The sequence below is a fragment of the Petaurus breviceps genome, unplaced genomic scaffold (assembly GCF_028583685.1).
Source record: "Petaurus breviceps papuanus isolate PSGF00001 unplaced genomic scaffold, PetGlider_PUasm1.0 172, whole genome shotgun sequence".
Taxonomy (NCBI): Eukaryota; Metazoa; Chordata; class Mammalia; order Diprotodontia; family Petauridae; genus Petaurus; species Petaurus breviceps.
Genome location: NW_027185755.1, coordinates 3,574,832 through 3,600,869, shown reverse-complemented (window position 1 = coordinate 3,600,869; position 26,038 = coordinate 3,574,832). Strand labels below are relative to the sequence as shown.

The 26,038-nt window shown below is 51.7% G+C and overlaps 3 protein-coding genes across 3 annotated transcripts in view; all 3 read left to right on the top strand.

The window, feature by feature from the left end:
• RAD23A (RAD23 homolog A, nucleotide excision repair protein) overlaps window positions 1-26,038 on the top strand; it is a 181,075-nt gene that overhangs the window by 16,376 nt on the left and 138,661 nt on the right. The window lies entirely within an intron of this gene.
• Window positions 2,886-3,781, top strand: DAND5 (DAN domain BMP antagonist family member 5). The gene is made up of 2 exons (XM_069083197.1): window positions 2,886-3,311; window positions 3,533-3,781. The coding sequence occupies exons 1-2, from the start codon at window positions 2,886-2,888 to the stop codon at window positions 3,779-3,781; spliced, it is 675 nt and encodes a 224-aa protein (XP_068939298.1).
• NFIX (nuclear factor I X) overlaps window positions 17,679-26,038 on the top strand; it is a 112,637-nt gene continuing 104,277 nt past the window's right edge. The window contains exon 1 of the mRNA XM_069082952.1: window positions 17,679-18,026. Coding sequence (XP_068939053.1) covers window positions 18,000-18,026 — 27 coding nt within the window. The 5' untranslated portion in view covers window positions 17,679-17,999. The remainder of the gene's footprint in view (window positions 18,027-26,038) is intronic.

Here is a 26,038-nt window from a genome sequence, read left to right as displayed (position 1 = left end):
GATGATTTCCAGTTTTGGTAAATAGTTGTCTCCCCCATAGACTGTGAGCTCGTGGAGGGCAAGGATGATCTATTTCCAGTACTTGACACTATGTCTGAAGCACATTGACTGACAAGTGAAGGCCAAAAGTGTTTGTTAAGACCCTACCACAAGGACTATCATCAGCTCAATTTCCCCATCTTCCCTGGGGGCACACAGCTTGTTAGGACTCAAACAGTCCTAAATTCATGGCTTGTTTTTTCCCTTAGGTTTCAGGATGGACAAAACAGGGACTGCATAATTGTAGGGGGTTCCTTGAAGTTGGACCATGGAATGAGGACAACAGTTTCTTTTGGCAGGAGTAGGGGAGTGTCTGAGCTCTTTCCTTAACCATGAAGGTTTCCTGATGTTAGAACTTAGGGAGTAATTTTATAGAATGGGAACCCTGAGGCCTAGAAAAAGGAAGGGATTTACTCAAATTATATTTAGTTAATACAGAGAGGGGAGGAGAATGGAGGAAAAAATAATGGAAAGAAAGAGGAAAGGAGGTGGGATAGAAGGGGACTGGAGGAGGGAAAGGCAATTGGAGGAGGAGAGATAAATCTGAGGGAAGGAGGAAGGGAGAAGAGGACTCAGGGAGGAAGGCTGGAAGGAAAATGGAGGGAGGTAGGCAGTTGGGATCATCACACTGCCCTGTGATGTGGGACAACGCTCTGGCAGTAGGACCCTAGGGAAGAAGAAAGGGAAAAATTGAGAGTGCTACAGTTAGCTCTTTATCTGCCCCTTGGCTGAGGCAGCCAATGATGGACTTTGGGGCCATTTCTGAGAGACCTTCATTCTCCTACCTTTTCTGTATGGAACCCATCCAAATCTCAAAGCTAGGCTGGAGAGTGGGCAGAGGAGGGCCAAAAACTATTCCCTCAAAGAGGGGAATCTTGGGCTTGAGATTTAAGTTCCTCTCTGAGGGGGGCTCCCAGCTTCCCCAGATGCCTCATAATCCAGAAACCCTGGTCTCCCCCGACCTTGTACTTTCTTATATCTCGGGCCACTTCAGATTCAGGCTTTTTTTTCTAAATCCCAGGTCTCCTCAAACCTTAGGTCCTGCTGAATCTGACCATCACAATTCTGGGGCCTCCTTACCTCCAGCACTGGCTATAATCTTAAGGGGGAAAGAATGAGCAAGTCTGGTCTCAGCCTAGAGAGGACTTGGTGTGATGGTCATTGAAGTCCCACTGGGACTTAATCCTCCTTCACTTTTGGTCACCACAAACTCAAAGCCAAATCCAGATTTAGGCAGGTAGGCAGCACTCCTAGGATTATGCAAATAACCTCCAGGAGTGAGTAGTTTAGGGTCAGCTCCTTCATAAACTGGTTGTAGTGACTGGGCTATAGTCCATAAGAATTATCTTGAGGTGTCCACCTTCCAGACTTTTCTGTCTTAACCCTATTACATATGTTCTCATTATATAGAAAAGGGAGAAAACATGTAAAATCTGATTCAACGTGACAGAACTAGGACCTCTGGGGAGAATTCAAAAGCAAATTTTAGTTTTTAACCAGAAGCCACCTGAAAATGGAATGTGCCCCTGAGAGGTAGTAAGCTCCTTGCCGGTAGAAGTCTCAGGCACTGATCCTTAGTCAGTCAATAAACATTTCATTGAAGCTGGAAGGGACTCTATAGATCCTTTATTTGGTGCAGCTTCCCATTTTACAGGTGAAGGACCTGAGGCTCAGAGGATGTTCTGATAAAGGACGGGGAAGCTAAGATGAGAGGTTATAGATGGGATTGCTGAATGGGGTGGGAGCTTGGATTCAAACACCTACTCTAGTGCTGACATTCTGCTTTTCTTGGAAGCTCCCCCTGCCCGGAACCCATACAGGACCCAATTCCAGACCCTAAAGGCTGACAGGGAATCTTACACATCACGGAAGGTTTTAAGACCTCCAGAGGTGGGATCTTACCTTATGAAGAAACCTATTCCCCTTTGAGGCTGCTCTAATGGGAACCCATTACATGCCTGCCCTCTGTCCTTCCTTCCTTTGCTCACCACTTCTTGAGGACACACAGGGCTTGGAAGCACTTGCAGGGGTGGGGGACTCTGGTTCCTTGGTGTTCACATCCTAGGGGTCTAACTGTCTCGAGCATCTTATATTCTAGTGAATTTCTATGGATGGATGAGGATACGGGGAGGATTTATGAGAACCAGACGTAGGTCGGTAGAGCAGACGATGTTCCCTGTGGAAGAAAGAGACCAGCAGAGGGCAGCCTTCACCGTTCCTATCTGCACAGCTGGGAACAGAGACCAAGGAATTGGGGGAAATGGGGAAGTCTGGGAGCCTGGGATTAGCTCTGTTCTCACGGCCTCTGGGCTCCTCACCTGAGTGTGAGATGGGGGAGGGGAGCGAGTCAAACCCAGTACCCCCAGGATCTCACCCAGCCTTCAGCCTACCTTTGGGATCTACTGGCCAGCGTCATGGCTAACTTGCCCAGGGTCTTGCCAGTAGTGAGAACCTGGCAGAGTCCAGGATTGAATCCAGAACATTGGACTTCAGATCCAGAGTTCTTTCCACTATAGTTACTATCTCTAAGCTTTTCCACCAGGCTTCCCTTGTCCTACAGCTATAGACCACACACCTAGAGTTGGGTCTGGGAATGTGACCCAAGGAGGAGGTTGAAAGAACTCTGTGGGGAACAAGGTGTGGGAAATTTGTTCTTCTCCCCTCCTGTGGGGCTTCCCATGGAGAGAGGTCTATTTAGAGTGGGTTCCCAGCTCACCCCAGACCCCATACAACAGATGCACACAGACAGCAGGGTCAGTTGCTTTGAACCCTGAGCCCAGGTCCCAGCCCGAGGGATAGCGGTAGAACCCACTGCCAGAAGCCCAGAGAGAATGATGATTGGGAAGATGTTAGTTAGACAACTCACAGCTTTCCTCAGCCTGATGACTGGGGTTTGGTCCAGCCCTCCAACATCCAAGATGTCAGCTCCAGTGCTTAGGCCCCTGTCTTCCAAGGTTTCCCAAGGGTCCAGTATTTACTTCCCACTTCCAGGGGTGGGCTCTGGAGATGGACCAGAGATGCTGGTGGAAAATGCCCAGATCTCCCCCTCACCCGCCACCATATCCCACAGCTGGAAGACCTTTCAGGGTTTGAAAGTAGGAGGAGAATCATGGGAACCACTCCATTCTGGTAAGCAGGAGCCTCAAGATGCTTCAAGACTGAGCCCCCAGGTGGGGAGGCCACAGGAAGAGGAAGGGATTCCTGCTGTGTCCCTTCCCCTCAGGCCCAAGGATGTGGTTCGGGAGACATGCAAAGCTGTGCCCTTCACCCAGGTAAGGCTTCAGATAGCTAGGCAGTAAGGGAGCAGGAGAGTAGAGAGGAGAGAAAGCTGGGCCTGGGGTTTGGACTGATGGCCCTCCTGGCCATCTGCTCCTGGGATCTGACTATCTCTATCTCCATGTGTCTTTATGTGCCTTGCTCAACCTCCCCGTCTCTCTGTCTCTGTCTCTCCCTCTCTGGGTCTGTGCCTGTCTGGGTGTCGCTTGCCCATTAGGTGGTCTCCCGGCCTGGCTGTACCTCCATCCGACTCCAGAACAAGTTTTGCTTTGGCCACTGCAGCTCCTTCTACATTCCCAGTGCAGGCCTCACCAGGCCCCACCTCTGCAACAGCTGCTTGCCCTCCCAACATCGCCGAGTGCCTGTCGTCCTTTGGTGCCAGGTAGTTGGCAAACCCTACTCCCGAAGGCGGCTGAAGGTGTCCACCTCACTAGTGGAGGCCTGTCAGTGCCACACACATGTGTGAACAGGAACACATCAAGAACAAAATGATGCCTACTGGACACTCCTGTTAGCAGACATGCTTCTCAGCCCCTGGTAGGCCTCTCTGGCCTATGTTGACCCTCCTGGGCTTCCTCTTCTTCCATTCTCCTTACGATGGTCCCTGGCCTGATATAATCCAGACCAGTAGGCCCAATGGTTCTTGGAACCCTGGGCCCAGAGAGTTGATATTTATTGAGATTTAGGTTTCCTGTAAAAACATAAAGGATCTGCCTCCTTGAAACTATCCTTGCCTGTGTCTGCTCATTCTCCTGGATACAATGAGGGAGAAGGGGGAGGCTGTGCTGTGCTGTGGATGCCAGGCCTTTGGGGAAAATTTCAGGCCTCCATAGGGGTGTTGGGGAGGGGGTATTGGGGTCAAACTGACCTAGAAACCTGGGCTCTGGTACAAGAAATGGTGGGTGGGTAGGCATAGTGCTCCTTTACCAACCCTCCTTGTCTGGGACTCGAGGGAGCTGTTGGGGCCTGGAAGCTTGGGTTCTTGATTAGGGAGCGGTGGGGGGGGGAGAAGTGGGGATGTTGCCCTTGAGGCAGTCCCCCCCTGTCTGGGGCTCTAGGCCACCCCCACCCACCCATCAGTGTGGGGGAGAAGGTGGAGGGAGTCGGGAGCTGTGCAGGAGCTGGAACAGGGCCCCCAAGCAGATGGCGGACGTCTGGCACAGGCGCGAGGACATGTGGTGACTCTGCCTCCTCACTCCCCTCCCCTGGCGGCCCCGCCTCCTCACCCCCCCAGGAGTGGGGGTGGGGGCTGTTCTCTACCCCCCTTAGCTTTCTCCCTTCCTCAGGAAGGGAGCCTCCCAGGTGAGGGAAGCAGGATGGGGGTGGGGGCAGCACTACCTGAGGAAACAGATGGATAGGCCAAGGCCAGACAGAGGACCTGGAAGCTGCCTGGAGGGGAAGAGGAAAAGGTTCTGTTCCCCTTTCAAGAACTCCTAGCCCCCTAACCCTCAGCTTTCTCATCCCCCACCTCTCACCCTTCCACCTTTCAGTCATCCCTACCCCCCAGCCTTTATCACCAGCCTCCCCTCTTTTAGCTTTTCATGGAGATGATTTCTAGCCTTGCTCCCAGGCAAGAAGGCTGATGGACTTTGGCATCAATTCCTCCTGACTTGGTGGGGCTATCCTGAAAGGCCAGGGGGCCAAGCAGCAGGCAGAGGTGGGGTGGGAATAGGGTTTGCTGGAAGCTCACAGTGGTTGGGGGTGGGGAGCCTGGGTCAGTTCCCAGGGTTGATGTGTTGATGGAGGTGGGAGGTTGGGTATCCAGAAGCTAGACATGGGGAACTCTGCCTCATGATAAACCATAGGCCTAAAGCTAGTGGCCAATCCTCTCCATCTCTTTGGCCCTTAGGCTTCTGGGATTCAGCCGTCCTTGGCCCTCAACCCCTCTTTGCTTCCTGGCTTAATGTAAAGAAAAACTTCCTGACAATTAGAGCTGTCCAAAAACAACTGCCACAGGAGATAGTGAGGTCTCCAAACAGAAATTGGATGACCACTTGTTAGGATGCTGCTTAGGTACAAGCCTGGGGATTTTTTCAGCTCTGACAGTCTGTGATTCTGGGGGCTAGGGTCATAGGCCACATTTTCTTCCCATGGTGGGGAGGACCAGGATCCTCAGGATCTCAGCCTGTGGTAGGTATATAGAGGACATCCTTGACCTGCTATCACCTCTCTCCCCTCTGCTCAGTCCATGCCTGTTGTGGGTGACAGGAATTGCCTCCATCCCTGAACTCCAAATGTATGTCCATATGTAGGCCAGTGACCTGGTGGCTTCCTCTCAGCTACCTGGGCTGGCACTGCCTATAGCCCTTCCTCCAGAGTTGGGAAGGATGTTGCTTGCTGTGCCTACCCTCTGTACCAGCTGGAAAACATTGTGTCTGGGGGTGTAAGGGCATCAGTGCCCTTCCCTGGGTGCTGCCAGCATGGGAGGCCCCTAGTTCTGGGGCCTAAGAATAATGGGTTTGTAATGGCTGCTTGGGGAGAGGGGGAGGGGTGGTGCAGGTGGCACGGGAGCTGGCACTGCGGCTGCTAATCAGCTTTGCCAACACCATCTGTCACGGTGGAGCATCTGGGACTCAAGGTGACCCTGTCACCCCTGGTTACAATTACCAGTTTGGCATCTGTATTAAACCTCCACCAGCCGAGGCTGCCGGGCCTGGGGGATGCAGTGGAGCCTAGGCCTGGGCCCAAAGGGATATAGTCAGGCTGGGATGCAGGTTGGTGGGGCCCATAGACACTAATTCCACACAGACCTGAGTTCAGTTGATCTCATTCATCTTTTATGGAGAAACCACCTCTTAAGAGAGGAATCCAGGTTTGGAAGAGCAGAATCTTATGTGTTCAAGCGTACCTGTGCATGTATGTACCCCAGGGTGTGCATGTATGTGAATTTGAGGACAGGTATACTGGCTAGATGTGTATGCATGTGTTCATGCAGGGATGCCTATCCTGGGGGCATACATGTATTGCACATATGTGTGGGTATGTGTATGGCTGAGTGTGCATGTCCCTGGGGGAAAGGAACAGGTGGGTGATTGCAAGTCAGAAGTTCAACTACACTTGACAGAGGTACCTCCTCCTCCAGCTCTCTCTTGCCTCCTAACAATTGTTTCTCCTCTAAAACTTCCTATTTCTTCCTTCTCTCCCTCTTGCTCTATTTGTCCCTATTTCAGTCTCTTGGTCTGTGCCTGTTTCTTCCTGCCCCGTGCCTTTGGGGGTGCCAGCGATAATCTGCTGGGAGGGTCTCCCTGGGATGGTTCTAGACCTGGGATGGGCTGTGTTAGTCCCTGGACTATGACGAGACAGATTAAGCTCTAGGTTCTAAATTAGGTTGGCTGCTGTGTGCTGGATTTGAGAGAAGTTGAACTCTGGGGTTCTAGAGCTCTGGGTTGGGTAGAACCCTGGGCACGGGGTAGGGCTGAGCTCCGAAGGTTGGTGCAGGGACATGCTGTGGACACCAGGGGCCGCCATTGTCCGAGATTTGTTCCCGACCTTGCGGTCTAGGCCAGCCTAGGAGCCCAGGAACCTGGGACCCACAGCTGGTTGAGCCAGGAGCCGTTGTGGGCCGTGTTTCTGACAGTCGTACTATCTTCCTCACCTCTCTCTGCCCCTCTCTATTAGCTAGCAGAGCCCACAGTGTCCCACCCGAACATCCGCAGCTGAATGTGGCCCCCAGAATACCTAATTTGTACGCAGAGTGCCAACGTATACTGATAAGACAGACACCTTCACAAACTGATCCATACACAATTTACACAAACACAAGTACAACCACACAAAGGACCACAGGCACATGCTCACAGCATTCACCTACAGGCAGAGCCACACACACTGCCTGACCCACTGCTCCACACGATTCCACAGAGGCTCCTTCCTATTTACACACGTACTACCCTCACATCCATGTATATAAAGGCAGCCACACATTTTTCTGAAATACTAAGCCTTCTTCGCCCACATTCAGGTCCCCCTCGCCCTGGGAGGAGAGGCCCAGCCAGGACCAGTGCCGGGACGGGGGCGGGAGGGAGGAAGCCAGTAATTTTGCCCCCCACCGGCTTCCTCTTCACCCCCTGCCCACCTCCCAGATTGAAGACCCGGGGGACGCTCCGCTGTCCCTTCCCGGGATCCCCCCTGCCAGCTCCGCCGCCGCCTCCTACATCTGCGCCCAATCTGGCGTCCTGGCGTCCGGCACATCTGCCCGCCGAGCCCCGGAGCGCGGCAGCCGTGCAGCCATCTGGAGCCCGCGGGCCGTGCCGTGCCGGGGCGCACAGGGCGGGGGTGCGCGGGAAGGGGGTAGTGGTTGAGGTGCGGGGAAACTCAGGGGGGTGAGTACAGGGGTGCTGTGTCTGGGGTTGGGTTGAGATGAGAGAGAGAGAGAGATTCAGTAAACATGTGCTGAAGTCTCCTGTGGGCCAGGCCCACAGTATTAGGAATTTCAGAGGAAAGAGATGGAGAAGAGGGAGGGAGAGACACAGAAAGAGATGGGATAGAGAAGAGGAAAGGGTCGAGGCGGAAAGACATTCAATCACAGGTAACATTTGTTGAAACCTCCTTCGGGCTAGACCCGTGATAGAGACTCATGTGGGACAGTGCCAAGGACTGAGTTAGAGACAGAGAGACAAAGAGACATTTATTCAACAAATATCAGAAATCCCTATGGCTTAGGACTTGTGCTGGGGGATCTTGGTTGTGACAAGGACAAAAGTGGAGGCAGAGAAAGACACAGAAACAGAATGCAAATGCCTGCTGAACTGAGTCGGCCAGGCCTGGGCTTGGGGCTTTTAAGGACAGAGGGTCAAGAAGTAGAGGCAAAGGAAGAGAGCCAGAGACACTCATTCTGTCGGCATCTGAAGAGCGTCCCGTGGGCTGAGCCGGCCGGTGCTCGGGGATCTGGGGGAGGGACCGAGCCTGGGAGAGCACTCAGAGGAGGGTAGCGAGACCCGCCCACGCGGGATGGAGAGCGGAAGCAGATAGTGATTCGAGAACGCGAGTGCGCGCTCCTCAGTCCCGCGCGCCTGGGAGCGCGCCACCGCCAGGAATCCCTGGGCGCGCGCCAGTGCGCGCGCGCCTCTGGGCCCATTGGCCCGGGTGGCCGATCCCCAGGGACTCGCAGGCCTGACCCTCCCTCGCTGTATCCCTGTCCAGTCTCTCGGTGTCTCTGGATCTCTCTGGGTCTCTGTGGCGAAACCCCAGCTCCTCCTCCGGGCGCCGCTCCTAACAATGGCCCGATTCACGCGGTGCCCGCCGGCGCCATGGCAACGCCCCCACTCCCTCCCTCCTTTCCCCCGCGCGCGGGCAGCGCGTGCCAAGAAGATGCCATGGTTACGTCAAAGGGGAGCCGCGAGCACCGGGCGCGCACTCTTAAAGGAGCCCAGCTCCGCGGGGCACGGGAGGCTGGGGAGGCGCTCTGCACACACCGGCCAAAAGAGGGAGCCGGAGGTCTGGGGCGGGGATGGCGGGGGGGGGGGGGGGGGGGGGGAGGGAGGAGGGAATGAGGGAAGTGGAGGGGGTGTCGTCCGGGCTCTACGCCCTCTCCCGGCGGCGAGCGTGGGTCCTTGCCCACGTGACAGGCCTCTATGCTCTACCGTGGGCACGGGTGGGTACGTGTGGGTACGTCTGTGCGCGCGTGCCCGCTTTTCTTTTCTCAGACCATCCCTCGTGGGACGCGAGTGCTGTGTAGTGGGAAGTGCGTCTGGACCAGGGGTTCAAATGTTGCCTCTTCCACTTGCTTAACTGTGTGGGAGGCTTCCGTTCTCTGCAGAGACCTCAATTTTCTCATTTGTAAAATGAGGGCTTGGACTAGATAATCTGCGAAGTCTTTCCTAGCTTTGAACCTGTGAACGACCTAGGGAGGGCACTTATTTCTCTCCCTGTTGTAGCAATGATTCAAGAGTGCTAGGAATTTGGACCTAGAATGCCTGATTTTTAGTTAAGCACTTCCCAGTTACTTCGAGACTCCAAGCTTGACCTTGGCCTAGTTATTTCCTCTCCTTGGGCCTCAGTTTTCTCATCTGTAAAATGGTACAATAACGTTTGAATTACCCGTCACCAGGGTTCTTGTGATGAAGATCAAATAAGATATGCAAAGCAATTTGTAAAAGAAAAAAAGGTATGTGTGCGAAATATCAGCTTTTAATATTGATGAGGGGTACAGAAGAACTTCCCAATAATTAAAAAAAAAAGAAATGCTGGGGGTGGAAGAGGAGGGTATTTCCTGATACCAAGTCTACCTCCCACCTGCAGAATAAGAGGTGGGAAGGAGGAATCAGTGCCACTATGTTTCTACATGTACCATCCTGAAGGAAAACCTTCCCTAGAATCATTAGCAGCAACCCTGGATTGCTTGCTCTTAAAATGTAGAACCAAAGGACTTAGGGGTGGAAGGGATATTAGAAATTATCCCCTTGATTATGGGATCATAGGCTTCAATTGGGAGAGGCCTTAAATGGCAAAGCTAGGATTTAACTCCAGAGTCCCAATGCAAATGTTTTGTATTATGTGACTTTTTATATATGTTTGCTTTATTGGAGATTCCAGCCTCTCCTTTCGGAGGTGCACCAAAGGGTTGGTGTCTACTTTCTGCCTTCAGGGAAGAGAAAGGGAATAAGCACTTACTAAAAGCATCTATTATGTACCAGTATATCAGATATGTCACTTGATCCTCACAATAACCATGTGAAATGATATTATTATCCCCATTTTACAGATGACGAAACTGAAGTGAATTGCTAATTACATTGCCGTTAAGCTCCTGAGACTGGAGCTGAACCCAGATCTTCTTGACCCTAGCCCTAGGGTGGGGAACCTGTGGCTAGCCCCATCATTCTAACCACTGCACCACCTAGCTCCTTCTAAGAAGAAGAGGCAGATATGCTGGTGAAAAATAGCCATACCTCCTCCTCACCTGTAACCAATGCAGAGACCTTTCTGGATTGGACATCCTGGGGGGCTACCCCATCCTGGCAAAGCAGGAGCATCAGAGCATCTCCCGACTGAGAGAAAGCCTGTGGGGGAGGCCACAGGGAGAGCAGAGTAGTTGCTTGCTTTGGCCTTTTAGACTGAACTTCAGGAGAACAGCACTCTTATCTAGGCCTCCCACTTACCCCGAGTTTTACTCAACACAGGGTTTGGGGGGTTGAGGGGACGTAGTAATGCACCTGCTATTTCACTGATATGGAAAACTTCCTGATAGCTCTCTCTTCCCTGCAATGTAGGTCTTTAGAGAGTTGCCCCGGGACACAAAAGTTCCGAGGCTCCCAAAGCCGAGGTGTATCAGAGATGGAACTCAGAACCCTCCTCTTCCTGGCTCCGTGGCCAGCTCTCCTTGGTCCAGTACTTCATGCAGCCTACAGCAAGCCTTCATTATATATGTTTGTTGAATGTGCCACTCCTTGTGTATGTGTTCTGGGGTCTCTGCCCCTCCCTGTCCCTAAATTGGGACAAAGTTATTGCTGTATCTGATTTCTGTTCTTCCAATACCAGTGTTCGCTCACACCCAATTTTCAGGCTGGGAATCTTGGCGCAGCGGATCTACGACCTAGAGCAGTACTCCCTTAAGGGACTTGGACCTGTAGGCCCAGGCTGGGGCGGGGGGGGGGGTTTTGGCGGGGGGTAGGGGTGCCGTGGGCGAGGGCGCGCGCGCGCACGGAATTGGTAGAGCGCGCACGTTGCTGTCTGGAGACTGCGCGATCCCCAAAGGCTTGCGCGCAGGGAGGCCCAATGTACTAATGAATATTCATTATTTGGGGATTGGAGTGGGGCTGGCACCCACTGCAGACAGCTGCGCATTCCCCCCTATCTCCCCTTAGGGGCTCCCAGTTTATCCCTACTGAGGAGGAGATGGGGAGGGAAAGGGAAGGGGGAGGGAGAGACAGACAGACAGACTGATAGTGCGAGGTATGGGATTGTGGGTCCATATGTCATCCTGCGACTGTGCTTGTACGTGTCCGCACGAAACTGTGGGTTCGAGGGTTGCAATCTAGGGAAAAGCGTCCTCGGGGTTGTGTCTCGAGGGTGTGTGTTCTTGGAAGCTGAGTGTGTGTCCGTGGGGCTGTATATTCTCAGCAGCGGTGGGAGGGTGTGTCCCTGAGGGAGGTCCGGGTGTAACAATGTGTGTAGCTCAGGGCCTGTTTGGCGCTGCTGGGGAGAAGGCTCTAGTTCCCTCAGTGATCGGGAAGGTGGGGATGTGGCACAGGTGCCCGTGCCAGGCACGTGTGGGCCCCCGCTCTAGCCGGGCCAGGGCACGTTGGTGCAGGTCCCTCCCCCGTGGAAAGTTGGGCAGGTAGAGCAGGGAGGGCGGCCTGGGGCAGCTTCGCGCACCTGGGGAAGTAGGCTAGGCGCCCAAGGTCCCCCAGTGGGGGGTGAAGGGCGGGACAGAGTTGGGCAGGGTCTGACCGGGAGAGCGGGGCGGGGTCCTGCACCTGAGAGAAGATAGGGCCACTGCTCTTTCCATTCCCTTAGCCCTAACCGTCCTGGTTATCTGCGGCCCCAAGGGAGAGACCGAGAGCCAAAGAAATCCAGAGACACCAAGAGAAGAGGAGAGAAACAGAGAACAAGGTCACGGTTTGTCCGTCAGTCGGATTAAATCACTGTCAGGGGGAAGCCAGGAAGGTTATGGCGTCAGGATTCCTGACTTCTTTCTTTTCCCTAGCTCTTGAATCCTGCCCCTCCCTGGACCTTAGTCTCCCTACCGACCCCCGCCCCCTACAGAATGGGCACAGGACCGGAATTCTGCCAGTGCCAACCGAGCCCGGGCCTGGCCCTCGTTTCTGGGCACAGCTGCGGACCCAGTGGGGCTGGAATGCAGCCTCTCCCGAGAGATGCCAGCTGCCCCTCCCCACCCCCAGCTGTCTTTGCCCCGGGGTGGGTTCTGTCTCTTGTCTTTCCCCTGACTGGTCTCTGTTTTTAAGAAGTACTTAGCCCCCCAAGACAGCAGTAACAACGTCTGACGAGTGTAGACGGCTTCCAGTGCACTGGACGCTGCCGTTCTCTTTTGTCAGAGAAGAAGGGGGTAGTACTGGAAGCCTTGAATTCTGGGTTAAGTCTGGAGGATGGGAGAGCTGTACTAGTCTGTGTGCCTTTGGAGGGGGAGGGGGCTAGAAGAACACTTGCCTTCGGGTCACTGAGATGTGTGTGGGTGAGTTGGGGAGCAGGGAGAAGAGAACTATACAACCTTGACACTGAAATAGGAAAATGTCTGGGAAGGATTCAAGTACCCCAACCGGACATACACCTAAATCTGGAGATTTTAAACCCTAAAGGCACTCATACACAAAAAAGGCTACAAATAGACACATGCTACAGATTCATACACTTATTCTTAGACACAGGCTGTATATACAACTTATACAAACATTCATCTATATACTCACACTTAGCCATGCAGCAAGTCACGTGGCACACTCATCCAAATTCACTCACACTCATACAAATACAAGCATATAATCACAGACTCAGACATATTCCTACAGACTCATGTAGACAGTTACACACAGATACATGCTCACAATCATAGAGATTAAGACACTTATATAATACTAACTTGCTCTCACACAGATATATACAAATATACATTTTCACACACACAAACAGATACAGAGACAAAAACACAAGCTCATGAAAGAGGACTCTGAGAAGGAAGGGATCTTAAGAACTATCTAGTCTAACACCCTCGTTTTGCAAATGCAAAAATTCATATGCTTATTCAAAGAAATACACAAGCACATGAATTCACAGACATATACAGACACACACACACTCACTCACTCAGATGGGCTCACCCAGCAACCTTCCCAGCCCTGCCCTTCCTCAAACACAAGTCTTATTCAGGCCACATTTCCAAGTTTCTACTGGGTTCTCCTGGGGTCTCTTGGCTACAAATGAAAAGTTTCCCAAATGGTTTCTCAGCTTCCCCTTAGGGAAAACCCACAGGCCCCTCCTTTCTACCAGGTGTGCAGTAGAATTGTCACTGTTTGTGTGTGTTCAGAATCTGAAGAGTGGCTGAATCAATGCTAAACTCCCAAAGCACCCAGAAAGAACCTTAGTTGGTTTAAGGGCTTAGAGTGCTAGAACCCTCTGGGTACACTGAAGAACCCCAAAGTTAACAGTACTAACTGACATTTATAGAGCACCTTAAAGTTTTCAAAGCACTTCATGTATGTGATCTTACACAAACTTCACACCAGCCCTCACAATAGGCATTGTCAGTTTTGTCATTCTCATTTTATTGAAGAATCAACTGGGATGAGAAATTAAATGACATGCCCAGTGTTGGAGGTGAGACTCAGAGTCAGGTCTTCTGACTTCAAGTTCCACACTCTATTTACCCTGCCATCCTGCCTCTGGAGATTAAGATAACAGCAATAGTAATAACAATAATTTATATGGGCTTCCCCCCTTTCTGTTTCTTATCTGATCCACATCACTGTGGATGGAGTTGGACATGGGAAGTGTTTATATCCCTGCGTTACAGATGAGGAAACAGAGGGGTGAAATGATTTGTCCTAGGTCACTGCAAATTAATCTTGGGACAGAGACTGAAATGTATGCTTCTTAGCTTAGTCCAGTAGCTTTCCACCACACCCCAATTTCACAGTTACCCAATCCAAAATTGCTTTAAATTAAGGAAATATTAAGTGGCCAGATATTATGCTAGATGCAGACAGTACAAAGACAAAAATGAAAAAATTCTGTCTTTGAAGATCTTTGTCTTGAATCGGGAGATTCTGAAGGTTCTGGCATACTTTTCCCTTGGGGAATTTTCAAGAAGGTTATTTATCCCCATTCACAGCTAGTTCTACTCCCAGGTCCCACCATCAGGTCTGAGTGAACAGGAATGTCAGAGGGAGAAACCAGTGAGCTTCTAAAGGAAAGAGAAGGACTTGGATAGGGAAAAACAATGATGGCGTCTGGTGTTGGGGGAGAGATTGAAGAAAAACGGAAGAGGTTGGGCCAGGAGAGAGAGGGCTTAGAGGGAGTGTGAAGGCTGGAAGAAAAGAATGGCGAGGACAGAATAACTTGGGAAAGAATGTAGTGTGGGAATGAAAGGGGGTTGAAGGGAAAGTGATCTGGGAGAGAAAGAGGGGGCTCAGGCATAAGGGAAATGGAAAAAAATGGGAACTAGGGAAGAAGGGAAATTGGGCAGAAGGGGGATGAAAGATGGAGGAGGGTTTTGGGAAAAGAGGTGACTGGCCCATGTTAAAGAGGGAAATATGGTTTAGGGTTAAGTAAGGGAGAGGGAGAGGGAAAAGGAGGGGTTAAGAGAAGGGGTGGGGTGGTGAAGAGAGTGCTGAAAGAAGGAGAGGTATCAAGCATAGTACAAACCTGTCCCCCGGCCCCCAGCATCCACTGCATCCATCCATTGCTCTGTAATGTAAACAGCATCTCCACATACTATCCCCAGCTTATCTTCCTCCCATTTGTCCCCCAGGTAGGACCCAAATACAGCTGCTGCCCTAATGAGACTTCCAGGGGTTTCCGGGCTCCCCCTTTTTCAACTTAGCCCACCTGAGCAGGAAAGACCTCTCCAACAGTTTCTCCCCACACCCTGCTCCTGCCTGGAACTCACCTGCTTCAAACATTCCAAAGCCTTGGAAGTTGCCAGCTGGGCCCCTAGATGTTTTCAGTCTTCCCCACCTCCCCCTGCACACACCTGCATTGTGAAAGGGCCGCACCTGCTGCCAACTGGGGCCAGGTGGGCAGCCTTAGCCAGGAGGAACATTGGGGCATTCCAGCTGTGACATTCCAGCTGTGCCCAACCTACCTGCTGGAGGCTTGCTCCAGGGAACCCCCTCTCACCCCCCCATCTCCTGGATGATTTCTCATTGGCCAGGTATGTCTGGGTACCTGGTGGAGGGGGTATGCACTCACTTGGCTTGAAGGACCATCCCTACTGCCTATTCTTTCTTATCACCCCCACCCCCTTCAGATCAGTTGTAGACTGAAAAGCAATGAAAGTACGGGTTGTGTTTTTTTCTGGTTGTGCATGTGTTAACAGACACTGTGTTAGTCAATGAAGTTTGTAAGGGGAATGATGGGGGGGGGGGAAGAAACAGTTTTCCATCATTGCATAACAATCGATCATCTCTATGATAAGTGCATATTTTGTACACATCCTGCTTTGCAATTTAAGAAATGCTTTACATGCATAGAGAGCTGGTCTTGGAACATGGAAGATCTAGGTTCAAGTCCTAACTCAGACCCATACTACTCTCTCGATCTCCAGCAAGTTACTTAACCTCTAAGTGTTCCAGGCCACTCTCTAAAACTAAGTTGCAGAAGGCATGGCCCTGAATTGGTAGAGGCAGTTTCCTTACCTAGTAGTTCTCCATGCCAACGAAATCACATCATCCCTATACATGCTATAGCACAAGGAGACCCAGGTTTTAGACCCAGTCTTAGGTTCAGATGAGTTAACAGAAGTGAAAAATAGAGGAAGATATGTTACATACACATGCTATTATGTTTCTTTTAGGGGAATGATTGCTTTTCTCCATGTCCCCCTAAGCTGGCCCAGGAGAGGAGTCTCTTCAGGGGCACAGATGGGAGGGGGAAGAGGGGCAAGGTACACAGGTAACTGAGGGGCATTTCACCTTGAACCTTCATTCCTTGCTACCTAATCTGTGCTCAGGCTGAATGTGGAGCTGCCTTCTCCCTCCCTTACTCCTCAGGCTCCTAGACTCACTCAGCAAAAGGCCCAGAACAGATATTTTGGTAGGTAGGTCTAAAGGTGGCTTATTTATGCTTTCATCCAGACACTCTTGTCTCCATTACATTTCCGTAGCTGGTCAGTTTTTTTTTTTTTTTTTTTAGCGGGGAAGATAGCAGTCTTGGAGCTCAGTAGTTGCTGAGAGGCAACAGAATAGACTAGAGATCCAAAAGGAGGGAACAGTGCCTCACACTCTCTATCCCTAGCTCCCGTTGGTCTGTTCAGAAGAACTGAAGTTATATGGGTGGCTCTTTTGGTCTCCTTAGGGGGGGGGGGCTGGATTAAGACCCTCTGGTGTTCCAGATAATGGGGAAGGGAGGGGACCTGGGGAAGGGAGAAGTACCATCCTTGATTATGATTACTTGCTTTGCAAGTTTCCCTAGGCCAGGTGAGGAGGCTGGTCTCTTTGAAGTTAACCCAAAATAAGCCAGGCCCCCTGCCCAGTGTACCCCTCCCAGTCTCCCCATCCCCCTCCTCAGCAGTATTGAAACTTTAAACGGTGTTAAAAGTTTCTGTTTACGAGGAGCCCTTGAATTTTTAAGGACGTATCAATTCCCTCTCTGGCCAAGTCTTTTCATCCGCAGCTGCTAGGGAAAAGAGGATCGGGAGGATGGAGGGTTTTGAAATCCTCTGGGGGGTGAGCCTCAGCACACCGAGACACATTGGGGCTCACACATACACACAGCACCCACCCTCCCAAACGTACACACACTTGAAACCCCCACCCCAACAGGCTAAGTGACGATGAAAATTGCAAGAATATCCAGGCTTTTGCACAGAATCTACCTTGTGGTCTGCTGCTGGGGAGGGGATTATTTCAGACACATTCCCCACTTCTCTGAGTCAAGGGGACCAGGGGCCACACCCACAGGAGCTCTACTCTTGTCTCATTTCTCCCCCTGACTCAGAGTAAGCAATTGTGGGCCTGGTGCTGAACTGGGACTCAGCTAGAATCCAGGACATTCTCTCTCTCTCTCTCTCTCTCTCTCTCTCTCTCTCTCTCTCTCCCTCCCTCCTTCCTTTCCTCCATCACCACCTGCAGCCCCTCCTTTGTCCCCCACCCCCAACTCGGAGTTGATCTCTATTCTCTCTGCCCAGGAAGGGGGAGGGCTCACCTGAGACTGGGATTGAGCCAGAGAAAGGCAGTCATTCAGGGGATCCTGGAGCCAGCAGTAATGTGGGAGGGGAAGTGGAATGTCAAGGGGTGTCCCTGAGTGCGGGAGGGGGCGAGGGGCACCCACAGGCTGGAGGAGGCTCTGGAAATACATGTCTCCTGTCACCAAGAAAGGAGGTGACAGGAGCACACACATACACATACATAATGTGTCTGTGGTGCGACAGGGTGTCAGTACGACCCAGTGGTAGTGGGCTTGTCTAGTGTTTGGGAGAGGGGAGGCGTGCCACTAAGCATGCCGATGTGTCACTGTGTGTCCGTGGGTGTCAATGTGTGTCTGCGTGTGTGTCAGTGTGTCCATGTGTAACTGTTTGTTAGGGTAAGTGTATGTGTGAGAGAAAGTATGTGTCGGCGTGGGTGTGAGTGTGTGTCCGTGTGTGCAGCGGGGGTGGGAGAGGGCGCGGTCGGGGCGGGAGGGCCGGGCTGCCTCCCTCCCTCCCTTTTTCCCTCCCTCCCTCCCCCCCTCTCTCTAAAGTGCGCTCGGTTCCAAACTTTGTCTAAACTTTCACTTTCAGAGAGCACTGCAAGGCGGGGTTACCGAGCGGCATGGAGTAGAGAGCGAGAGAGGAGGAGAGTTGGAGAGGAGAGGGAGCGAGCGAGCGAGCAGGGCGAGCGAGGAGGCAGCCAGAGCGGCGGAGGCAGCGGAGGCAGCGGCAGCTGCGGCGGCGGCGGCTGCAGCAGCGGCTGCGGGGTTCAGGGCAGGCTCGTCAGGAGCTGGAGCGCGGCTCGCCCACTGCCTGGCCCAAGCTGAGCTGAGCTGAGTCGCACCTCACAGCGCCAGCCGCGCGGCTCCTCGGACAGCTAGCGATGTACTCCCCGTACTGCCTCACCCAGGTAACCGGCCGCCGCCGCCCCCGCCCCGGGGCTGGGGAGGGTGTGTGTGCGAGCGCATGTGTCTCCTTGCGGGCTGTCTGCGAGTGGGTCCGGCTACCTCCGAAAGACTGCATGTCGTGTCAGTCTGCGCGAGGGTGGTGTGTGCGAGACAGTGTGGAACGGCGGCTGTAGGCGCGCGTGTGCCAGGCTGCGTGTGTGTCTGCGAGAGTGTCAGGCTGCGAATGAGTGTGAGTGTGAGCGTGAGTGTGTGTCAGTGTCAGTGTCGGAGTGGGGGTGGGAGTGCGTGTGGAGGGTGTGACTGCCAGGGGGAGGGGGGCCGGGGAAGCCCTCTCAGCAGGGCCTGGCGCTGCCCGCCTTAGCGCGGGGCTCTGCTCCCCGCCCCCCCTCCGCTCCCCCCCCCCCCCCCCCGCCTGCACAGGGCCCTGCCAGGCTCAGCTCCACGGCCGCGGGGCGGGCCACACTCTCTCCAGGGCCTTTGTTTTCCTCCCCGCACATGGGCGCAGAGTTCAGAAAATGGCGCGTCTCCCAAATTTATTTCGGGAATAAAAAAGAGCCAGAGTCGCCGTGAGGCATAGACCCGGAGCAGCACTCCCGGCCGGCTGGCTGCAAGCTGCGGGGGGCGCTCGGCCTCCAGCCCGGGCTCAAGCTCGGGCGGGTGGCGCTGACTGCCCCCTCGGACGCCGTGACTCCTTCCCTTCGTCAATCCCTCCGCAAGTCTTCCTCTCTAACTCCGTCTAGGTCTCGCCTGTGCGGGGGCCGCGATCTCCCGGCGCTCAACCTCCGGTTCCGATTCCAATCTGGGGCTCAGGCAGGCAGAGAGTCTGACAGCGCAGAGGGCCTCCCTTCCCGCTAACTCCCGAGCCCGCTGCCTCCCTTCCCGGGCCTCTTTCCCCGCCCCCCGCTCGCTCCATAAACTTTTTCCGCCGCAAACTTTCTAGCCAGCACAAGCTATGTGCGGCTTGTGGTGAAGAGGCCGAGCCTGAGTCGAGTCTTCTCGCGGCCCGACTCCCGCAGGACAGGAAATCCCCGTGCCTCCTGACCCTTAGCTCGGGTCCTGAGGTGAAAAGAGGGGTGGGGTGCAGTGGGCGAAGTTGCTGCACCAAACACTAAGCCCGGGCTTTACTCAATTAGGTGGCAAGCTGTCTCAAATACGAATAGAAGGCGCAACAGGCCCCGCGCCATAGAACGAAATAGCTCAAGAGACCCTGCGATATAAGGACCCGAAGTGGGAGCTCGGGGCAGAGGCCATGCTCACAGCTCTGCTCCAAGGCTTCCCTAAGTGTGGACCCCATAAGTGAGAGAAAGGATCAACTTCTTTGTCAATGACGGTGTATGTCTGCACTGCCGGGAGGCCCCATAACCCCGTGTCTGTCCTTGTCGCCCGACATTCAATCAGGCCCCCTCTGCTTAGCCCAGGGAAAGGGGTTCCTGGAAACAGCACCAGGGCCAGGAAATTTGGGAATTGCTGTATCCCTTCCCCCCCCCCACCTCCGCATTGGGGCACCAGTTTTCTGAAAATTCGGAGAGTCCCAGGCCACATGAGGTGGTCCAAGCTCTTTACCAGAGTCACCTCTGTTCTTAGGGAGGAAGTGACTCCTAAAGGTCCTCGTCCTTAGGGTATAGAGACGGCTATCGGGGGGGAAAAAGTCGGCTCTGACTTCGGGGATACTGGGACCTCCGTAGGTTAAGAGCTAGTGGGTGATGAGTGAGAGAGGGCAGATCAGGTCAGGGCCTTGAGCAGACCCTTCTGGCTGAACTGGATGGTCTGTGTAAAGATGAGGCAGTTTCTCTGCAAGTCTGTTGTGTCTATTATAGTGTGAGTGTGTGCATTAGAAATTTATATCAATGTATGGAATAGTAAGTGAATGTTTGGAGGCCTGTGTATCAGTATGAATTATGTATGTGTGAACTTCCTTTCTTTTTCACTCAGACTCTAGAATTCGGGTGTTCCTGTTGGTGAAATTGGCAGAATCTGGGAAATTGAGAGCTATAGGCCATCTTGCCCCTGACCCTTGAGCTGAGGCATTGGGGACATGAACACCTCAGGCCCAGAAGACCTGCTGGGCTGAGCCTTCTAACTCTGGGGCCTACTTCTCCAAACATGGCCTCCGGTTCTCCCCTTCAACGAATTAACCCTTCATGGTCTGAGCTTGGGTTCTTCGAAGTTGCTACTAGCCGTCAGAACCTGGGTCCAGAGACAGAACCAGAGTGTCATCCCCATTTGGGAGGAATTAGGTCTGACCTCCCAAAGGTTTAGATCTAACATGCTTCACACCCTCTGCCCACGAGTTTTCCTCTAGCTTCTAACCATCTTTGATGTTCTTGTTGGCTCTGCTACTTGCCCGATGTCCCCAAGACCGTCCCGAGGCTGGGAACCTTGTGCTCTCTTTCCTGTGCCCCCCAGTGTACCCAGGTGAGCTGCACTGGCTCCCCAGTCTTTGGGCAGGGGGTCTGGGCCCCGGTCTCCCTCCCCCCAAAGCGAGGGTGTTTGTGGTCGAGCACAGCCGCTGCCTAATTATCCATTTCCCAACTCTGTACTTTTCTTTTCAAGCTGCTCTAATGACCTGCAATTTTCTTTTCCTCTTTCCCTTTCCCCCTTTTCTCCTTTTCCCCATCTGTTAAACAAAAAAGTAACTTTATCATCTTCTCTCTCTCTGTCTCTGTCTTTCTCTCTCTCTCTGTCTCTATCTTTCTCTCTCTCTCTGTCTCTCTCTCTCTGTCTCTGTCTTTCTCTCTCTGTCTCTCTCTTTCTCTCTCTGTCTCTCTCTCTCTCCATGGGTGGGGACATGGAAGGATTGGGAAGGGGGCAATTGGGGCAGAGGAGGTGAGGCCAAGGACAGAGAACCTAGGAGGTGGCAGGGTGGGGAACTCTGGCTGGTACCCCGCCTATCATTTCCTTGGATTTCAAAATCGCTTTGGGCATAAAATATTGATTCTTCTGCTGACTGTCAGATGGAAAAAGGCAGGGAGAGAGCAGACTTGGACTGGCAATGACATGAGGAAGGGTGGGAGAAGTGAAGGACATCCCTTTTCCAGGAGACCCCCGGTCTTTTAGAGGACTTTGCGGTAGGGGTAGGTGGTGTGGGGGAATTCTGAGCTGACTCGGGCTTCTGGTGATCTTTGTGGATTCAAAGTCTGAGCCAATCAACAACCTATTCAGGATTTGGGAGTGGGATGAGATTTATCACTTTCTAAAAAGAAATTTTTTTAATGCTTCCCCACCAAAAAAATAAAAAGCTCAGATAAACTGAGATGAAGACAGAATGGTAAAAAAAAACAAGGAGACAGCAAGAGCTATAGGGCTGAAGAGTTTGGTTGAGTAGAAAGGATCAAAGGGAACAGATTGGGCCTCCAATCTGGGCTCTTCGGCTCAAGTGTAGGGCAAACCCAGAAGTCTCAGCCCTGGCCCTTTGGTATTTCTCGGCTGTTTCCCTGTCCCCACCTCCTCTCCAGTCAGATTTCTCTATAACGAATTGAACACCGGAGGCTTTGATGGACCCAGTAAGTGGCCCGTGGAAAAAACCCTCTGGGTCCTGCCCCCATACCAGGCTCCCTGCCCCGTCATCTTTTTGTATGTTCCTTCGACTGGACATGAGGGACAGTGGTCTTTTGTCTTTCTCCCCCTCTGAGTTGTCTCTCTGTGTCTCTGTCTCCCTCTCCATCTCTGTCACTCTCTTTCTCTAAAACCAAAATTGGCTTTGATTTTAAAGTCAATAAATGAGCAGGAGCAGAGCAGAGCAGGGGCCCTGGTGGGGAAAGAGTCGAGAGGGAGAGAGGGGGAAGAGGAAAAGGAGGAGGAGAAAGGGATGTAGAAAAAGAGAGGGAAAGGGGGAAAATAGAAAAGAGAAGAAAATGGAAGAGAGTAGAGAAGGGATAGAGAAAGAGAAGGAAGGAAAGAGATGGGAGGAGAAAAGACATTGAGAGGGAGGGGAGAAAAAGAAAATAGATGGAAAGAATGAGAGAGGAGAAAAGGTAAAGAGGAGCTGGAAAGAATGGAGAGAGGGGAAGATAAAGATGAGGAGGGGAGATTAAGGGGGGAAGAGAGGGAGGGGGAAAAGAGGAAAGATAGAAGAGGAGAAAGTGATTCAGGAAGAGAGCTGGAGAGAACGATGTCAGGGGAAGAGAAACAGAAAATGTCATGGGGCAGAGGAGGAGAGGTGGGTGAAGAGAGGAAAGGAAAAATATATAGGAAGAAAGGAGACAGAGAAAGGAAAAGGCAGAGAGAGAAGGAAGCCAGAGGACCAAGGAAGGGATGAAAGATGGGAGGAGGAAAGGGAAAATAATTTCTTGGAAAAAGCAGAGAAATCTAGGGCAGGAGCAGTGGAGCTGGGGCCTGGAGGGGTTCAGAGCTCCGTCACCCAGATGAGATAAAGATGGATAGGAAACCCCATGTCACATACACAGAAACATGCATGCACACACAGAGATGAAGAAAAGAGAAGAGTATGTACACAGATATATTCTCACACAGGCATACAAAGAAACACTTAGAGATGGATAGGGAATCATACAGACAGACAGACATGCTCACAAACATATGTAATACAAACATAGTTAAATGCTTACACACGGGAAAAAATAGCTCACCAATAGGTATGACTTATTTGAACTACTTATCTCATTATAAAGTAAGTAAGAATACCCCCATTTCATAAATGAAGAAACTGAGGTTCAAAGAAGTAAAGGAATTTACTCAGGGTCAAATAGTATGTATTGGAGTTAGAACATGAACCCAGACCTTCTGACTTCAAGTTCAATACTCTTATATTGACCCAGGCTGCCTCATGTCTGTATATAAATATGTACAAATACGAATGTATAGTCACACACAGGCACCTGTGGAAAAATATGGGTGTGCATACAAACAGACATGCATATAACCACATATTCAAACTGTTTTATTTCCCTAATAGGATTGAATCATGTTGGAGGCTCCTTTCCCTGGTCTCCTGATTTAGTCTCTTCGTGACTGCTCACAGATAAACCCTTGAACCTGATTTCTTCCTAAATGGGATAGTTCCTATTTCAATAAGCTGTCCCCCATTCCCTTTGACCCTAAGTGCCTATTCCCCAGTCTTTCTCCCCCTATTTCCTCCAATATAACCGTCAGGCCAGGAGACCTTAGTGGTGTCCCTCAAAGTGTCCCAGGCTGATGTAATTGAGTCTCATTAATCCTCGTGACTACACCAAACCAACCTTGTGGTTGGGAGGCACACTTGACTATTTTAATTCAATCTGATTACCTATTTTGTCCTAGGGCACTCTGCTAGGCATTTTATTGGAGGGGTGTGGGTGGGATGGGGGATACAGGAGGGCATGAGAACAGGGTAGAAAGCAGTAAGAGGGAACTGGAGGATAATATGGATAATAGCATATAGGAGAACCTAGAGGTACATGATGTTCACCTCTGACCTGTGGGTGTGGAGATGTGGGAGCTGGGGTCCTGAACCATCTGAGGCCTTCATTCTGGATGGGAAGGAGGTGTCCAGGAGGAGCCATCTAGGGTAGCATCTAGGGGCAGGGTAAGAGAGCTGATCTCCAGAAAACCAAGAAGCCCAGGAGAAGAGGAGGAGGAGGAGGAGGAGAGAAGAGGGATTACCTTTAAAAATATGGGCTAGAATGGGGAGGAGAATGGAGTTCAGGAAGGGCCAGGAGGAATTCATTCTGGGTAAGGATTGAGGGACTGAGCTAGGGGTCAGAAGGTTGAGTCTAATCCCCCTTTTGGATAAATCCAGGAAACCTTCAGAGGTAAGGCTGTGCTGGCTATACAGGATAGGAATGAAAGGAAGGCATGTGGTTCATATCCACTTGTACAGATTGGAGTCATCTGGATAAAGAAGACTATGGCAGGGGGGTGTTGACATAAGAGACAGACCCTAGCCGAGGATTGAGACAAGGAAACTATGAGAAGGGTGGGGCAGGACTATGGGTGGGGAAACCTCACAGGCACAGACATAAAGAGGCAGGTAGGGTTAAATTAGGCCAGGTACTGTGAATCCTGGTGTCAAGATAGCTGCTGGATACATTGGACAAAAAGGATGAATGCACATCAGGAGACTGAATTGACCAGTACGTGGTACACTGCTCTAACAAGGCAATAATGGAATAAAGCCCATTGATTGCCCTCCCTCCTGTAGTTAGTCTGGGCCCTCTATTTCACTCCTCCTCAGGGGAAAGAGGGTCCCTCACCCTAAATCTGAGCTAAGACCTGTGGGCTCCAGGGTCTATTACTTCTCTTTCCCGTGGGTGGGGAGTATGTATCCATGTACACATATTAATTCTGTGTTAAGACTTTGGAAAAGTGATCAGACCATGTCTGAGCCTCAGTTTCTCTGACTTCTCTACTCTCTCCATGTCTCTTCTTCCATTCTCATAATTATGTCACCTGCTGTTCCTTTCTTGTTCAGTTTCCTCTCCAGGTATAGGAATCTAAGGGGGAAGGACGAGGGAAGGCTCTCCTAAACCTAATCCTGGCTCTGAGTTTGTGGGACAGGGGATTGTGTTAGTCCTCTCCCTGAGGGTGAGACACAGGAATGGAGCAGAGGACTCCTTTACCCTTCCAGGCCCTGAAGTCATTGCATTGTAGATTATAGTAACAGAATCTGAGCTTGGTAGGGGTAGCAGAAAGGGAGGGGGAATAGTTGGGAGAACAGGTAATTTGGTATACATTCATATTCATTCACATGGGCCTCATTATGTCTGTCACTGTTCTTTTATGACTTTTCCTATGTTCTTACTTGGAGCTTGTTGGTCAGTCTATCCAGTGATTGTGATGGTGGCAGTGGGTATACCTTGACCTTGTGTCTCTGTCCGTCTTGTGTCTTTCTGGGAACATGGTGGTAAAAGAGTACAGTGAAAGAGCTGTGTTCTGAGTCAGGAGGCCTAGGATTTTAGTTCTACCACTTTCTGAGTGACTGTAGGCAAGTCCCTTCACCTAGCTTGGGCTCAGGGTTCCCTTTGTAAAATAGGGACAATCATCCCCAGCACAGCCTAGCCCAGTTCATGGGTTGTTGTGAGGATCCAGTGAGGTAAATAAAGGATATAAAATTATTTTGGAAAGTATTCTACACCTGGGAGGAATAACAGACAGTTCTTGTCATTATATGTCCATTGCTATTGTTGTGTCCCATCTATATACTACGATAATTTGACCAGCCTCTGCTGGGCCTTGGTACTGGACCTAGCAGGGCCCACTGGCAGTTCAGTGCATAGAGGTGATATGTACAGGCGGGTGGCCTGTGCTCACTAGCTTTTTCCATGAAGGGGAGGGACCCGCTATTGGTGCCAGGTTTGTTCTGGGTCCAGAGGAGCTACCTCCATGAAGGCAGGACCAAAGCTGTAGAAGCCTTAGCCTAGTCTGGTCCCAACCCCTGCTGAGCCCAGCCCTTCCCCAGACACCCCTAATCTGGGCCAGGTGGCTTAAAGCCTCCTTCTGCCTATACCTCCCCCCCCCATTCCCCAGAAGTCAGCCCCAACTCAGTCTGGGACAGAGACACTGTTGTGTGTGTGTGTGTGTGTGTGTGTGTGTGTGTGTATGTGTGTGTGTGTGTGTGTGTTTGGGGAAGAGAAGCAGCAGGGCTAGGGAGAGAGGTAGAAAGCAGTTGGACAGACCTCTCTCTGTCTACCCTGTGGCTCCTTCTGCCCATTTGAGATTGATTTTGGCTGCTTCTCTGAATCTGTCCTGGGACTGCCATGGGTGTCTGTCCATCCAGCCTGCACATCCTCCTCTCTCCTTCTAGATCAAGACTGTTCTATCTGTGGGGTACCAGTAGCCTCTGCCCCAGAATCCAGTAACTGCTTCTGTGGGTGCTGAGGCCTTTACCAGAAGCATATTTGTGCTAAAGGTTCTAAGCAACAAGAATTTGACATTTCTTTCTTTTCCTTTCCTCCTTTCTTTCCTCCTTCCTTTCTTCCTTCCTTCCTTCCTTCCTTCCTTCCTTCCTTCCTTCCTTCCTTCCTTCCTTCCTTTCTTTCTTTCTTTCTTTCTTTCTTTCTTTCTTTCTTTCTTTCTT